The following is a 17489-nucleotide window of genomic DNA, read 5'->3' as shown; positions in this document are numbered from 1 at the left end:
GGGCGGGCGGCAGTAACAATGTAAGTAACTCGTTTTGCTCCTCCTCTCACTTCCTGCTGTTCTCTCTCCATCAGCACGGAGTCTCACTTAATTCCTCTCTTCTGTTTGTTGTCTCTCCTCTGGTGTGTCCATGCGATTCGTCCAAGATTTCCTATTGTTCTTATCAGACATGCTTATATGTATTCTTAAAACATATAAGCCTTTTAAGTAAATGAGAGCCCACATGCGTAGAATGATTTGATTCACAAATAAGTGCATAGAAATATTGATAGTTGTGTATATCCAGAGGCCTTGCAATTGCTATTCACTATAGATAGTGTAAGACAGATTTCAAAAAGAGCAAATGTCGGAAATGTACACAAGTCTTCTAAGCATTTTTTTTTAAATATATTTTTATTGGTTTCAGAGAGGAAAGGAGAGGAAGAGAGAGCGAGATAGAAACATCCATGATGAGAGAGAACCATTGATTGGCTGCCTCCTGCACACCCCACATTGGGGACCGAGCCCACAACCCGGGCATGTGCCCTGACGGGGAATCAAACCGTGACCTCCTGGTTCATAGGTCGATGCTCTACCACGGAGCCACGCCGGCCGGGCATAAGCATTTTTTTCAGCTGACCTACTGGCGGTAGCAATTACGATGAACAGCCACTATTTTCATATGATCACTGGTGTCCTGCAAATGTTATGTTTGGACAGATCACATGAAAACTGAGCCCATCTGAAACTTATCACAGATAGATGGATACTAGATAAGAGGGGCTGAAAAAAAAATCTACTATTGAGTACTATTAGAAACCAGAGCCAAATAATTCACATGGTCAGGCAAACGGCTTTTCTTTCAGACCGGAATGATGTCTGTCATCACCGAGGAAAGCGTGAAGACAGGGGACATATACCATAGAGTCACGTAACCAAGCTGCTAAAATGATTAACGTTATGAAGATCGAGGCAGGAGGAAAGACGCCATTCTTTTTTTTTAATTTTTTAACATTTTTATTGATTTCAGAGAGGAAGTGAGAGGGAGAGAGAGAGAGAAACATCAATGATGAGAGAGAATCATTGACTGGCTGCCTCCTTCACGCCCCCCACTGGGGACTGGGCCTGCAACCCGGGCCTGTGCCCAGACTGAGAATCGAACCGTGACCTCCTGGTTCACAGCTCCATGCTCAACCACTGCACCAGGCCATTCTTATTCTAACCAGCCTGGGAATTGGAAAAAAAAAATTTTTTTTTGACACTCCAGTCCTGCATCAATGCCTGGATAGACAGCCCCCTGCAGGATTCACCTGTCCTGGCCACCTGCTACCTCCCATCCATTAACCAAACTACCAGATGTGACCAGACCTTCCTGGAACCATCATCCAGACCAACTGGCATTGATGATACTGACGGCCTGTCATCTGCCTGACGACTGTCCTGCACCAGTCGTAGGGCTAAGAATGCAGAACCGCTTACTCAAACATGTACTCTTTGCTCTTTGAGTTACCAGACAGGGGCGGGCGGGCCTGGAGCAGGTCTGACTCAGACCGGCCTGTGGTATGTGGGTCCTTGACTTCCTGTAGGAAAGATTTCACAACACGAGGTCCAGATGCGTTTGAGAGTACGTCTATGAAAGCTGAGGACAGGGAAACAAAGGAAGAAAGTGGGGTAAAAGAAACAACAGGGGAGAGCCCAAGCCATGCCCTGCTTTGGCTCCTAGAAACATTCTGGAAAAGAAGTGAGTCTGGGTGGGGCTGTGTTAGCTCCCTGGGAAGTGAGCGAAGGATCAGGGGGTGAGCCCTGGTCAAGCTGCCGCTGCCCGCTGCTCCCCTGGCTCCAAGTCTCGTGGGGAACCTTAGAATTTAGGAAGAATTTAAAAGTTCATGCCCAGAAAGGGGCCTGGCTGTGCTCTAGAGAAGCAGTTCTCAACCTGTGGGTCGCGACCCCTTTGGTGGTTGAACGACCCTTTCACAGGGGTCGCCTAAGACCATCCTGCATATCAGGTATTTACATGACGATTCATCACAGTAGCGACATTGCAGTTATGAAGTAGCAATGAAAATAATTTTATGGTTGGGTCACAACATGAGGGACTGTATTTAAAGGGCCAGGAGGTTGAGAACCACTGGTCTAGAGTGAGCCCACATCGAGTCATCGTTCTGAGGGCTTTTTATCCTTTCTTATTTTATCTCCATTTTTATTTTTTATTTTTTTATTTTTATTTTTTCACCCCTGCAGGCAAGAATCTTAGGGGAAGGGTTTCAGTAGAATATTCATCAGCTTTCCAGGTGCATTTAACATATGCTGATGCATCAAAATGAGTGTCTAGGGGAGTTTGGGATTGTCCTTTGGTCTGTTTTACATTTATCTTAGGTCTACCTGGCTAATCACTGAATTAGCAAGCAAGAGACTAGATTTAAAACTAAATCTGCCTGGCACAACAATTCGTTTTTCCTTATCAGAATCCCCCCCACAGTCGTTATCCTATCAGCCCTGTCTGTTGACCGAGCGGAACTGAAAGGGTCGGAAGCCTACGGAGATGCCTTTGTAAACAACCGGGCGGTTCCGGAGTCGGGCGCCACCCAGTGGCCATGCACTTTGCTTCAACAACATCCGCATCAAAACAAACGGACTTCGGGTCCCCAGGCTCTCTCGTTGGAAGCTGACAAAAGTAGTCCAGGGGGGAAATTTTTTTTAAAAAAAATAGGAGAATGCTGCCTTTCCTCCACAAACAGGATCTCTGTGGAGACTTCATATTGTAAGACAATAATAACCAAGTAAATCAATGGCATTGATTGATTGGGATGATGCTATTCTAGGTCTAATTATCCCATGCACTAGGATGCTTCATCTAAATCCAGAATGTTGGTTGTGTCAATTTTTTATTAGAATAAAATTTAAATTAAAAAAAACTCAGACAACCCCCCCCCCCAAAAGTTTCAGAGTTGAAGTATCTCATTATATTAGGATACAAATTTTTCCAATTGTTTGCAAAGATGAAATATCCCGTAGGACAGAACGTCACTCACTAAAAGCTACGACTGACATAATACAACATAGCTGCTAACTCTCAACAATGTATTTTATTTTTTTAATTTATTTTTATTGATTTCAGAGAGGAAGGGAAAGGGAGAGAGTGATAGAAACATCAGTGATGAGAGAGAATCCCCCTGCCCCAAAATAATTACCGAGTATGCAAGGCATTTAAATACCCAGAGTTTTCAACGGATGCCAAGTTGTATAGGGTAGTCAGTGATGGCGAACCTTTTGAGCTCGGCGTGTCTGCATTTTGAAAAACCCTAACTTAACTCTGGTGCCATGTCACATATAGAAACTTTTTGATATTTGCAACCATAGTAAAACAAAAGACTTATATTTTTGATATTTATTTTATATATTTAAATGCCATTTAACAAAGAAAAATCAACCCAAAAAATGAGTTCGCGTGTCACCCCTGACACGCGTGTCATAGGTTCGCCATCACTGGGGTAGATACTTCAAATGACAGCTCTAAATTAGTTTAGGCTTCTCAGCAATAGGCCTTTTTGTTTCTTCCCCCTTTCTCCTGGCAAAGAGGCCGTTTCCTTATCTGTTGGAGAACTGCCCATCTCTGTTCCACTGTACCCTGTACCCTGATCACAGAGGTTGCCATGCGACCCAACCAAAGACATCAGATAGGCATCTGGAGCTGCGGCAACAGGAGGGAAGGCAGCTGAGACTGAGTCATGTGAAGGCAGTGCCCCCCGAGGCTGCTCCCTAAATCCATACTGCTGACCCTTCCCCCTCCCCCAATCCACCCTAGGGCCCATCCCTCCATAGGCCTAATTCCTATCAATTTACAACCACATAACTCCTCATAATGAACATGGAGAATGTGGATGCTACGAAGATGATTTTTGTTCACGTGTTTGATGTCTGCTTCAGACACAGAGGCGCTGTTTTCCAAGCCAAATCACCATGCAATTTTGAGTCTTTTAGTTCTAACAAGAAGAAACGTTTGAACATGAGACTAAGTCCAAAGCATTTTACATTTTTTAAAGTCTCTAATAATCAATATGGCCAGACCATGCATACATTGTGACCAGGACGTGCCCCCACCCAATTATAAGGTCAGAGGTATCATCTTACCATATTCGTGTGGCAGGTAAGTGGAGATGCGGAAGTACGAGGCTCACTCACTGTCCTAAGGAGTTAACTAAAAGGTGTACAGCATGAACTCTTGTTTTTCTGACTGTGGGCAAAATTAATATAAAAGCCTATCTCCTTCTCCGTGGTAAAATGGGTGGGCATTTTCAAAACGGGTATTATCATATCTTTATTCAAAGCTGGCAGCTAGGTATTTTCAAGGTAATTTATTCTCACAACTTGGATACCCATAGGATGAAAAATGACCAGGGACATGCAAATTAGATGAAAGGAGACCTATAGGAAACCCTAAGGATTCAGTGTCACTCTGTCCATCTAGTTTACCCACAGATAGCAGGGAAAGCCATACTAAAATTTCGACAATATGATTGAAATGTGTGCAGCGACAGTCTGAAGTGGCCAGGTGCCCCACTAATAGCACTTAAGATGAGTAGATGTTCCTAGAAGAAAGGGACTCACTGGAGTGAAACATCAGTGAATAAGACATATGGTCCTTTTTATGTTCCCAAATGGCTGCCCACTGGCTGTTGATTTACATATTTGATGACATGGTCATGGAGTATTTGAAGTCATTAATAAAATATGCCAAGTCATTCACGGTGTCAAACAGAACTAAAAATCAATGCAGAAGAGCAAGGCCATTCTAGGCAGCCTCCTGCATAATAATGAAACATCGCTATCAGAGGCCGTACTGAGCTGTACTCAGCCCTAAAGTACAACCCAGGATTACCGATGGTCTTTCTCTTATGTTCAGAGATGCTGGGGGGAGTCTGCAAGAGTTGTTTGCCATTATAAGTCCACTTCTACCCATCCGGCATGGCTCTAAACTTCCCCAAGCCTTGTTGACAAGCGGGGCTTAAATCTGAGCCCATGAGGACATTCTTCATGTCCACTACAGCTTTGAAATTTTTTTAAAGAGTTTTCTCCTAACTTTTCATTCTTTCATGTATCTCAAATATTCCTTACAGGATACAGTTTGTTATTTTTTTTTAAAGTTCTTTGATAAGGTTCTATTAGTGGTAAAAACCCTATCTGCAAATGTTATTTCACATTCTTGGTAGTGGCCTAGCATACAATTCTTGATTGACAGTCATTTTCTCACACTCTGCACTTTATATAGATCTACTTATCTATCTAGAGATCATTATAAAGTGCATCCATGTTAAGGATCTATAAACTGTTAAGATACTTTTTATTAAGGATGACTTACTAATAGCAATTTTCGTAAGTCATCTAGATTTTAAAGCTATTTTACTAGGTGCACTTAAATTTAGCATTTTAATATTTTCCTGTTAAATGGGCCCTTTCATCCGTATAAAACGACTTTTGTATCTCTTAATTCCTACCTTAACATTCACTTAACCTGAATTAACATAGACATACCAGAATTTTTGTGGGCTTTTTTTCTCAGTATTTTTGTGGCATAAATTTTCTACTCCTTTTTTTGTTTGTTTGTTTTTCTTAAAAAAATTATTGGATTTACTGGGTGACATTATTTAATACAATTATATAGACTGATCATGGGGAACAATTCCTAAATTTTATAAATGTCTAATCACTATGCTGTACACATGAAACTAACAGAAAATAATACTTATTGAATGCCAACTGTAATTGACAAAAAATAAAGCAAATAGCCGAAACCGGTTTGGCTCAGTGGATAGAGCGTCAGCCTGTAGACTGAAAGGTCCCAGGTTCGATTCCGGTCAAGGGCATGTACCTGGGTTGCGGGCACATTCCCAGTAGGAGATGTGCAGGAGGCAGCTGATCGATGTTTCTCTTTCATCGATGTTTCTAACTCTCTATCTCTCTTCCTTCCTCTCTGTAAAAAAAATCAATAAAATATATTAAAAATAAATAAAGCAAATAGGGCAAATTGGTAAAATTTCATCAAGTGGGACGATGTGTACACAGGTTATTGTATTATTTTGTATTCTTTGTGAATGTTTGAAATATTTCACAAAATAAACAAAACTCCAAAGGTATGATAATAGGACTCTAAATCCTTGTGATGTATACGACGAACAATACAGCAAATATTCGTTATGCAACATTTATTACATTTTAACAAATGTTATTAAATGGTGACATCAACTAGAAAGAAGTAGTTCAGCAGGTAAGGGATTTTTTTTTTTAAAGCCATAGTCTGGATTTTCTGACAGATGTCAACCAGGTCACAGTCATTTACAGACAACACAGTTGAACGTCCACCCAGAAACAGGCACAGGAAAAGGTTTTCATTAAGATGAGCACGTAGGAGTGATGGATGATCAAGTTACATAGCCCAGGTTACTCGGCGTTTTTGTATTTGTGAGTCCCTCTGGAGCCGGCTTTCCTTGGATGGATCAGAGTGCATGTGGACAATGCTCGGTAGAATGGGGCTGCGCTCTGGTAATGAAATCACTTGGATAGAACTTCCAGACTGCTGTCTCATGTCACTGTCTGGGCCAGAGTTTTCCATGGTGGTTTCAGAGGCACTATTCTTCATGACCCGCTGGTACTCTAGGAGAGAGAAGAGTCCTGGGGAAGAGAGAAGCCGGGGGAGGGCGATAGAGGAACAGTAGATGTTTCATGAAATTGTCAAGAAATATTTCCCTCTGCGTTGTCAGAGAGACGCTGACCCAAAGCCCAGGGGGTCTCTTTTGAACCGCCCCCAAGAAATTTGGAAGAAGGTCCAAATCCTTTGGTGGAACAGACTAAAATTGGATGCAGGAGAGTTTAGACCAGCCGTGGGCAAACTACGGCCCGCCGGCCGGATCCGGCCCGTTTGAAATGAATAAAACTAAAAAAAAAAAAAAAAAAAAGACCGTACCCTTTTATGTAATGATGTTTATTTTGAATTTATATTAGTTCACACAAACACTCCATCCATGCTTTTGTTCCGGCCCTCCGGTCCAGTTTAAGAACCCATTGTGGCCCTCAAGTCAAAAAGTTTGCCCACCCCTGGTTTAGACACTTCCCAACGAAACAAAATTGAGGATTCTTTTTGAAAAGGGACATGCCTCTGAGTTAGGAATTTCTAAATGAAATTTTAAAACTCTTCTAGAGCCATTCATCGGTTTGGCTCAGTGGATAGAGGTCGGCCTGCAGACCAAACGGTCCCAGGTTCCATTCCAGTCAAGGGCATGTACCCAGGTTGCAGACTCCTCCCGGCCCGAGCCCTGGTCACGGCTTGTGCGGGAGGCATCCCATCGATGTGTTTCTCTCACATCCGTGTCTCTCTCTGTCTTTCCCTCTCTCTCCCACTTTCCCTAAAAAATCAATCAATCAATCAATCAATGGAAAAATATCCTCGGTTGAGGATTAACAAAAAACAAAACAAAAACAAGACAAAACCACCTTTAGAAGCAAGGGTCTCCAATGTTGGTGGCTGCACATTTAGTATTAGGGATTGCTTTTCTCTGATCTAAGACTGCCCTGGCATGACACTGCCCACCCACCTACGCGAACATTCCATGTTATGCACGCTCTTTAGTCTTCCCTGAGATGGGGAGGGTGTGAAAGACAGTAGCAAAGGTGAGGTAAGGAGCACGTTGACCATGTCACCCAGTCCTGACCTCCAGCTCTATCTTTGGAGGAATGGTCATCCGAGAGCAAGTCCACTTGAACTTTACCCCTTAAAATGCAAGGATCGGTCCTTTTTCCTTATTCCCTTTCCCCGTCCTTTCACTCTCCCTCCCACCCAGGGTAGACTGGTTCTCGTTCCCCATCAAAGGCCCTTAAAACACTCACCAGAGGCAAAATGGAAGAAAATGCTAATGTAGGCCGTGGAAATGTTCCAGGTGATATGATAATTAGAGTAGTACACGGATTTGCCTTGCCGCAGCTTTATGTGATACAGTAGGAGTGCGGAGAGCAGAAGGACACCTAGTGGCCAAAGAAAAGGAGGAAAAAAAGCCCCTTTTGAGGAACCGTGATGCCTCCACCCATCTTAACCCCCAGAGGGGCCTAATTTCTAAGCCTCCACCCTGCATATAGGCACCGCATCCACGTCCGTGGACGGTTCCATTCTGAAGCTGCATATTGGAGCCAAAAATCTGGGAAGGCCGCAATAGTCAGAAACTACAGGCTGGGCTCACGGACCAAGTACACGGCCACGCCCGTGTTAGGGGAGCCAGGGAGTCTTACCGGTGAAGAACGTGAGGAAGACAGCCATGAAGATGACGCACGTAGTTTGAGGAATCATATAGGTGAATTCCAATCCCAGGAAGAAGTTATAAAAGTAGGAAAGGCTGAGGACTACAATCAGCATGACTCTGATCACTTCCATGTCACCTGTTGGAAAGCAGACGCTCTCTTGAGAGAAGGACAGATGTTTCTTCTAGGCTCATTTCCACCCAGGGGCCACACATCTCTAAGTCAAAATGGAAATGGGGCGGGGGGGGGGGCGATTGAGAGATTTGATTACATCATACAGACAGGAGTGGGGGTGACGAAGAAGCAGGAAGCCATAAGCTGAATGGGAGAGAGAACCCCAAGAAACCGTTGCTATCTTAGTATCTCTGTCAGCTTCTTTTCTCCTCCTTCCCTTCTGCAGAACTCATTTCGTAGGAAATGCTCGAATTTCTCCTGTTCACGTCGGCTGTCCACACAACCGACTTGCCTTGTTGCCCATTGCCTTTCTTTTATACCCTTCTGTTCTTGCTGTGCTGGGTCAGCCTGCTGCTCCTGCCAAGCCTTCTCTACTGTCCAGCCAGGAAGTCTGTGAACTTCAAAACATCCCCAAAACATTGGACATGGCGAGGTTTTTGAACTCTGCCTTGACTATATGGATTATGAAAGTGGGCCCACTGCAGCCGGAGGACATTGCATCCGAGAATAACGAGTGAGCTGGTGAGGTAAATGGAAGTCAAGGGAAGGTGAACCCTCCCTCTCCACCCATCTTCCTAGGGTCTCGTTCTTACCTTTTGGCCAAATAGTACTCTGTATCCATGGGCTGTGGCTTTTTACAGTTGCTCTGGTCTCAATATTTATTCTAACCCAGTCATTGACCAAAATCCCTACTGCCAAGAAGACTAAAGCCCAAGAAGAGATGAACATGTTGATGGCCTGGATCGCTCTAACTGACAGGTGCATGATGGAAGCAAAGCGTTCAAGCGGAGGCCGCCACCGGTAGCTCACATGCCTTCCTTCTGATTTGATTCGTCGTCACAGGAAGAAGAGAAAAATCTGGACGTTTAGTGATCGCGGAGGCATTGGCTGTGGCAGAAGCTGAAAGAGCCTATGGGACCACGCCTATCGTGGGGCCAAACGGCTGCCAGGGATGCCAACTGCCACGGAATCATCGGTTGGTTTGACCCTAGACCCTGGGGCCTGGTTCAGTGGAAGGAACCAAGGGGCCCAGGAGTTCTGAGGAAGCTCTCAGCTAGACAGGGAGATATGATACCACACGCAGAGATAATTATCAGGTACACGGACCACTAAAGGCCTGGAAATAAGTGAAACATGCATGACTAAGGAGGTCTAATTTTGTTTTCTTTTATTTTTTAATATATATATTAAATAAATATATATATTTAATAAATAAATATTTATTTATTAAATAAATAAATATATTTAATAAATATATTAAAAAATAAAAGAAAACAAAATTGATTTCAGAGAAGAAGGGAGAGTGGGAGAGAGAGATAGAAACATCAATGATGAGAGGGAATCATTGATCGGCTGCCTCCTGCACACCCCCTACTAGAGCCTGAGCCCGCAACCCAGGCATGTGCCCTTGACCAGAATCGAACCCAGGACCCTTTAGTCCGCAGACCAACGCACTATCCACTGAGCAAAACCAGCTAGGACAGGAGGTCTCATTTTAGAGTTAGAATTATAGGTTCCAGGGTAAGTTGATATTATAGGCAGGGATTAGTGAAGGGCAGTGAGAATTAAAGATCTTTGACACAAGTGTCAACTAGTAGCATTAAAAAAAAGGGGGGGGGGAATCACCATTCAAAATTTAGGATGTTTTGGAGAAACTTGGTTCCTCATTTGGGTAGCCTAAAGCAGTTTAATCAGGCGGGCATCTAGGAACTAGAGCAGTGTCTTGAAATGGAAAGAAATGGACTGATACACCAAACCAATATTGCACGCCAATATCATTTACTTATAAAGTGCAGATAATTATTTGTCAGGGTTGCCTTTGTATCTGGGCAAAGTAAACATTTTTGATTCCTTGAAGAGGCAACCATGTATACCCTAAGCTCAGAGCCAGAGCACTTGTACTTAAATAAAAATAAATAAATAAAAGCTTTTTTCCTGAACTAAGATGAAAGTCACCTCCAAAACCTGTCTGCCTATTTCTTCAACCTCACTGCAGAACCTGGAATTGCTGGATTCCTTTCATTGTCTCAAACACACTATGCTGTCTTTCAGACCTCTGTACACATCTTATTACATTTTATAGATCTTTCTAAAAATATATATTTATCAATTTAAGAGAGGAAGGGAGAGGGAGAGAGAGATAGAAACATCAATGATGAGAGAGAAACATTGATCGGCTGCCTCCTGCATGCCCCCTACTAGGGATCGAGCCCACAACCCGGGCATGTGCCCTGACTTGGAATCGACTATGACCTCCTGGTTCATAGGTTGACACTCAACCACTGAGCCACGATGGTTGGGCATAGAGCTTTTTAATTTTTTGAAATAATGCTCAATATATTTAATCTTACAAAGGAGACATTAATGAAATGGCCTCTGGATCCTGGTTTTAAATCCCGATTCTCCCACTAAGAAGCTTTGTGGTCTTACAGATGATAATGCTTCCTACTACATAAGAATTTTGTAAAAATTAAATTAATTTAGAGACGTCAAGACATCTTAAAAAGAGCAGCTCCTGGCACATAAATGATACAGAAGCAATGACCCTCGTCTTCATTTGGATTCCCTGGGAAGGAGATGCTAAGGTGGAGATGTGTGCGTGGGGAGTGGATTGGCAGTACACCCAGGAGCCACACCTGTCAAGTGCTTCAGGGAATCAGACTTGAGCAGAAGTTGAAATGAGATGCACTTGCAACCCAAGGAATGTCCGCCAACAGCTAACGCCAAGCGCACTGGGTCTGGGGTGGTCCTTGGGAGTCATCCTGAATGGAGCAAGAGAGTTTGTCATGGAATGCACGCTGCTCCTGGACAGCCCTTTATGTCTTGGGAACCGCACGCCTTCGCAGTCAGCACTTCTGGTGGCTGTGAGAGTGAGTGCTCGCCCTTCCCCACTCCTGTATCAGGGGCCAGCATGCGGTTAGGGCTGCCAGCTGCCATGGAGTTGTCTATCGGCTTGACCCTTGACCCTTGTGGACTAGTGAAGCAGAAGGACCATGTGGGGAGTAGGGAGCACACTAAGACAACTCATGCTATTACCTGCTCACATACTGATGCTTATATTGATTGCTATACAACAGAGCCCAGGAGTAGGATTTCTAGGTGGAAAGATGGATGCCTCTTAAATTAAAAAAAAAAATTTTTTTTAATCCTCACTCAAGGATATTTTTCCATTGATTTTTAGAGAGAGTGGCAGAGAGAAGGAAAGACAAAGAGAAATATCAATGTGAGAAAAACACACTGACTGGTTGCCTCCTGCACGCACCCTGACCAGGGCCAAAGCTGAGGAGGAGCCTGCAACCGAGGTATGTGCCCTTGACCAGAATCGAACCTGGGACTCTTCGGTCTGCAGGCTGATGCTCTATGCACTGAGCCAAACCAGCGAGGGCTCCACTACTGCCCCTTGTTCCACCTCAGTTACTACCGTCTCTGCTATTCCTTCCTCCTCTTCGCTCTTCCTCCTTCCCCTTCTCCCATGAGACCTTTCTACCATCCTTAACACAAAATTCAGTGCCATTTTCGTTTCTGTACTGATCTCAACACAAGGTTTGTAATAGAGCTCAAGCTGAATGGGAAAATGACTGACACACAGATTCCCTAAATCTGAAGCAAAACAATAATGCCTTTAGAACCTACCCGCAAATTTTTCTAAAACCTACTGTATTCGTTTTCTAGAGCTGCTGTAACTAAGGACCACAAATAGTTTTCTTCAAACAACAAACGATTATTGTCTCACAGTCTGACTTCATCTGAATTTGTTGAAATTTGAAAAGGCTCTCTTTCCAAATAAGATCATATTATGTGTTGTTGGGATTTAGAACTTACTCATATCTTGCTCTGGAGGGCACAATTAAATCCATAATTTACTTCTTGTAAATTATTCAATAGCCCTGGCTTAATTACGCTTTGTATCTCAATCGAGAATAAACTTGCTGTCAGCTAGATGGCAATGTTTTGTCTTATTTCCTGTAAATTCCTGTGGGTTCATTTTAGGTTTAAGATAAATATTATTATAATTTTACTAGAGGCTCGGTGCACAAAATGTTGTGCATGGGGAACAGGGTCCCTCAGCCTGGCCTGCTCCCTCTTGCAGTCTGGGACCCCTCGCTCCTTACCGCCCACCTGCAGCGGAGGCAGGAGAGGCTCCCGCCACCTCCGCTGCGCTCACCAGCCATGAGCCTAGCTTCTGGCTGAGCGGCGCTCCCCCTGTGGGAGCACACTAACCACCAGGGGGCAGCTTCTGTGTTGAGTGTTTCCCCCCCCCGGTGGTCAGTGCATGTCATAGCAACTGGTCATTCCAACATTTGGTCAATTTGCATATTAGGTTTTTATTATATAGGATTTCCCCCAAGAGTATTTACCTGTAAATGGGAGATTATTTAGTCCATAAAACTCCTAGTACTCTGGCAGATGGTAAATAAAATATGAGCCCTACAGGGGAGCACAGGCTTTGTAATTCCCAGGGGCTTGACCTGATCGAAAGAATCATCAGTCAAGCAAAGGTCAGGGCATCTGTCTGATGCTCATGCTGATGAATTCCTCACCCATCCACCCTTTGGTCTCTTTTTCAAGCGTTCCCTTCTCTAGTGCAAGTCCAGTGATCACTTGTCAGCCCGTGATGAGGAGACTTTAAATGATGTTGATGGCTTCGCCTCTTTCCAATACCATTTATTTTTATTGTTTATAAGTGCCCGCATGCCCCTGGCTTTTCACCACAAAGAAAATCAAGTGTGAAGTTAAGAGCAAGATCCATTGACTGAGATTTCCGCAAGCAACACATAGAAAATGACCTTCATGATCAGCATAGGTGACGCTGCTGTACCTGTCAAACAATGTGTATTTCGTTGCTTTGCAAATAGCCTTGATAGTCCCTATGTAAATCAGTGCCTTGTCTCATGTTATTATGCATGGTTCCTGAGAAGGCAACAACTAGAATTATGAATGAACTTGGGGTGGGGGGCGGGGGACGGGAGTGTGTGTGTGAGAAAATGTAGAGTAACAAAGCAGGAACTCTATCAATGAACAGGCATTTCCTGGAGGCACATGATCTTCCCCCGAACTTGAAGCTTTGTATTTGGGGAGGAATTAAGCTGATTTCATTAAACCAGCTGGACCTGAGTCCCTCATGTCATCTGGGGCTGTCAAACTCTACCCTGAACGAAAACACAATGAGTTTAGGTTGACCTGATAAATCATTTTTCATTTGAGTTGGTCATCGGTGCCCATGTTTCAGGGAGAAGGCATAGAATACAAAGGAGAGAAAGGCCCCCCAAAAGATTTAGTTTATGATGTTGTAAGTGGAGGTATTGTCCAGCTATAGTGCTGAATACTGTATGTGTTATGCTTCTTAATCCTGCCAACAATTCTGTGGAGTTGGGTGTCACAGGTTGGGTTCCTAAGACAGCTGGCTAGGAGATAACATTTGGAAAGTAAAATGCTTTTAAGAAGTATCTTTGGGATCAAGACCTGGGGCGGGGGGGGGGGGGGGGGGGGGAGGAAAATGAAGAAAGAATGGACAGAGGGAGAATTTGAACTGGTATAGAGGCCTCCAAAATTCAACTGGAATGGAGGCATGGTAGTCCTTCAAAGTTATCCCAAATTGGGCCCAGATGAAAAGGTCGTACAGGCCCCTACCCATCAGTCATGAATGTGGACTGAGATAAGACATGACTCTGGTAGGACCACTTCTCTCCAATGTAGCTGACAAGATCCCTGAAGGGACTAACCTTTAAAAGCTGTTGCCAAAATAGTTGAGGAAGCGATTTTTCATCAAAGGGACACCTGGGTGGTGTATCACAGTGTCCACCATGGAAGGTAAGTTTATCATTACTTTAGAGACCAAGAAAGAGAAGTTAAGAGAAGGTCATTGTCCATGGTTGTCATCATATCATCTCCATCATCATCATCATCATCATCAATCATCATCACAATGACAATAATAATAATAATGATAGTTACTATTGTTCAGGACCTCCTCTCAGCCCTTCACACGTGTCCGTCGGCATCACAACAACCCTGTGGGATAGGTAGTATTATAACCCCCACTTTCACAGACAAGAAACTGAGGCACAGAAAACGTAAGTAACTTTCCACACGTAACACAGGCAGACCTAGGCGTCCAGCCCAGTATTGGGTCACGCTCCTACCCACCACGCAGTCACACAGCTCTCGGAATGTGAATCCAGAACTTTCTGATCATCAAGCCCATGCTATTCCTTTTAAAATAAGCTGGTTTGCTTCTTTCTCTCTCCCTTCCTCTCTGGCGAAAAAAATAAAGATATAGTATATATATATATTCAACAGTGAAAAAAAATTTGTCTTAACCACACAACAAAGTTAAATTGGTGATTCAGTGACAGCTAATCATTTGTAAGAAACAACAGATGCCCTGACAATGAAGATATATTCCATGGTGGGTTTTTTAAAGCACACTTAACAAACTGACTAATGCACTATAATGATCATGCTGATCTTTCAGACATGTATTCAGAGCTTGTAGTAATTTTTCCTCTGAGGATGCCAGAGGTTCACTTAATTGGTGATGAAGTTACAACAGGAGCCACTTCCTCCACACCCACCGCCAGCGGCTCCAGACAGTTCAGAGCGAAGGCCTCTGGGTGTGGAGGGTTGGAGGGGCCCCTCAGTCCCATGAACCCCTCAGTCCCATGAACCCAGGTTACGGAAACAAACCCTGGCTGGTGACGACAAGTGGGAGGCAGGTGACAGATGACCTGAGGGATGAGCGACTGGCCGTCCCTAATCCCCGCAGGACATAACAAGAGGCTGGGGGCACAGGCTGCAGAGGAGGAAGCTACTAGTAGCCTGAGATCCCAAGGACAAGTTCTGTGGCCACCTGGAGGTGAGGGCAAGTCCTTCCAGGCTGAGGCCTGGCTGCCCAGGCAGGTCTGGAATGAGGGTCTGTCTGGGAAAGGGGAGGGGAGCAGCGGGAAGGAGAGGGGTTCCCAGCCGTCCTGCTTCAGGCGCTGGTGGAGCAACTGGACCTGCCCACTGGGCAACATTAACTAAAGGACTCTGCAGACACTGGGGTAGAGGAGAAGGTCACTGAGCCACGACCTGCTGAGCCATCATGTGCTGGAGTGACCGGGGAAGCCGGACACATCCAGGCCGCGTGCCCGGTGGGCGCTCCTCCTGCAGGGAGTGGCTGCAGAACAGCCTGTCCCACTTCCCCTGCTGGGCTCTGGGGTTTAACAGTCTCCCAGGCCCAAGCTCATGACGAAAGCCACTGGATCCTAAAGCTTTGCTATTTCTGTTAATGCGGTGATGACCTAAGTGTAGCTAAGAAAAGACAGGAGTTTAGCTCTGGCCATTTTATAGATGAAAAGTAGATTCCATCACTCTCCAGAATTTCTCTATTCCTTTAAATACAAATCAAAATACTCACCGTTGCCTGTAAGGCCGGGTGCTGCAGGCCCCGGCCTGGGCCCTCTGTCAGGCCCGGGTCCTCCATCGGAAGCCCTTCTGCTGAGATGAGGGCTGAACATGGCCCAGCCCCTTGCCTGGGGCCTGTCTTCAGGCCCCACGCCGGTGGCGGAAGCTGAATTCACAGCAGGTCAAATGTGACTCCTCTGGGCTCCTCTGGTTCATCGTTCATCAGAGCCAGAGACAGCTGGTGAGAATTCTTGGCATCAGCGCCGGCAGATTCTTGAAGGAAGATATTAAGTTGGCTCAGCTGCCCCATTTCTAGGCCAAGATAGCAAACCTGCATAGCTAAGGACTCTTGGATGTCTGTGGCACGGCTTCTTGACAGTGAAAGATGCATTTTTAGTCTAATAGCTGGAAGCTATGATTCGCGGAGATGCTGGGGGGGTGGGGGGTGAGGGAGGAGGAGGAGGAGGCTTGGCCCCGAGCTGAGTTCTGTGCACCGAAGCCTGCCAGCCAGCCGCATGCCAGCCAGCCGCATTTGTATCAGCAGCAGCCTCGATACAGGCTCACGAAGCTTGGCTCTCCCCAGCCTGCAGAGTTCGGCTAAACCAAGAGGAACCAAAGACAGGAAGAGGCGGAAAGAGTCACGTGTTTTGAGGGCTTCAAGCCGGGAGGTAGCTATCTCCATTCCCAGTTGTGAAATGAGACTCTGGGGTGCTGAGACAGTCCAGGACCAGGACAGAGGGCAGAGGCCCGAAGGGCAGGTGGCAGATATTGTGGGGTTGTGGGGGGCAGGGGAGGGGGCGTTGTGAAGGTGCAGGAGCCAGTTCCCTCTGATTCCTAGGTTGGACCAGGGTCCCCTCCCCAGAGTGTATGCACTGGGCTACCACCAGGGGGCACTGGTAAAATCCAGCCAGTGGGAGCTTATGTGGACTTTTATACTTATTTCATTACTAGAGGCCTGGTACACGAAATTCGTGCACGGGAGGAGGGAATCCCTCAGCTCGGCCTGCACCCTCTCCAATCCGGGACCCCTTGCAGTCAGACATTCCTCTTGCAATCCAGGACTGCTGGCTCCTAACCACTCACCTGCCTGCCAGCCTGATCACCCCCTAACTGCTCTCCCCTGCCAGCCTGATCGCCCCCTAACCACCTCTACCACAGTGGCTTTGTCCGGAAGGATGTCCGGTCTAATTAGCATATTACCCTTTTATTAGTATAGCTAGGCATTTCAAATATGCATGAAAGTAGAAAGAGCAGTCAAAGCAGTCAATTTAACCCTTATGTGTGCCTCTCCCATGCCCACCTCATTTCCTCCAGGAGATATTAAAGTAAATCCCAGCCAAAACCAGTTTGGCTCAGTGGATAGAGCGTCGGCCTGCGGACTGAAAGGTCCCAGGTTCAATTCCGGTCAAGGGCATGTACCTGGGTTGCGGGCACATCCCCAGTAGGAGATGTGCAGGAGGCGACTGATCGATGTTTCTCTCCCATCGATGTTTCTAACTCTCTATATCTCTCCCTTCCTCTCTGTAAAAAATCAATAAAATATATTTTTTAAAAAAAAAGTAAATCCCAGCATTGCAGTAATTGTACCTGAGAGGACTTCAGCATTTATGTAGACAAACTGGACATGTTTAGGCCATAACTGCAATTCTACAATTACATCTAGC

The 17489-nt window shown here is 45.1% G+C and overlaps 1 protein-coding gene across 1 annotated transcript; it reads right to left on the bottom strand.

Moving 5' to 3' along the window:
- Nucleotides 1-6169: 6169 nt before the first annotated feature.
- TMEM225 (transmembrane protein 225) lies at nt 6170-16225 on the bottom strand. The gene is made up of 4 exons (XM_081114025.1): nt 15839-16225; nt 8257-8403; nt 7861-7995; nt 6170-6648 (listed from the first exon to the last, which is right to left on the bottom strand). Exons 1-4 carry the CDS (start codon nt 15936-15938, stop codon nt 6404-6406), a joined length of 627 nt encoding a protein of 208 aa, XP_080970151.1. The 5' UTR covers nt 15939-16225; the 3' UTR covers nt 6170-6403.
- Between the last annotated feature and the right edge of the window lie 1264 nt (nt 16226-17489).

Source organism: Myotis nattereri, assembly GCF_964212035.1.
Source record: "Myotis nattereri genome assembly, chromosome: 19".
Lineage (NCBI taxonomy): Eukaryota > Metazoa > Chordata > Mammalia > Chiroptera > Vespertilionidae > Myotis > Myotis nattereri.
Note: the sequence above shows the minus strand (reverse complement) of the source record. Positions and strands in the feature narration are given on the sequence as shown.

Excerpts from the sequence above, each read along its gene's own strand:
- TMEM225 (XM_081114025.1), bottom strand. The coding sequence starts at position 15,938 with ATGTTCAGCCCTCATCTCAGCAGAAGGGCTTCCGATGGAGGACCCGGG. Across the intron at positions 7,996-8,256 it reads CTTCCTCACGTTCTTCACCG|GTGTCCTTCTGCTCTCCGCA; the intron begins GTAAGACTCCCT and ends TTTGGCCACTAG. Across the intron at positions 6,649-7,860 it reads TTTCTTCCATTTTGCCTCTG|GACTCTTCTCTCTCCTAGAG; the intron begins GTGAGTGTTTTA and ends TCTCTTCCCCAG.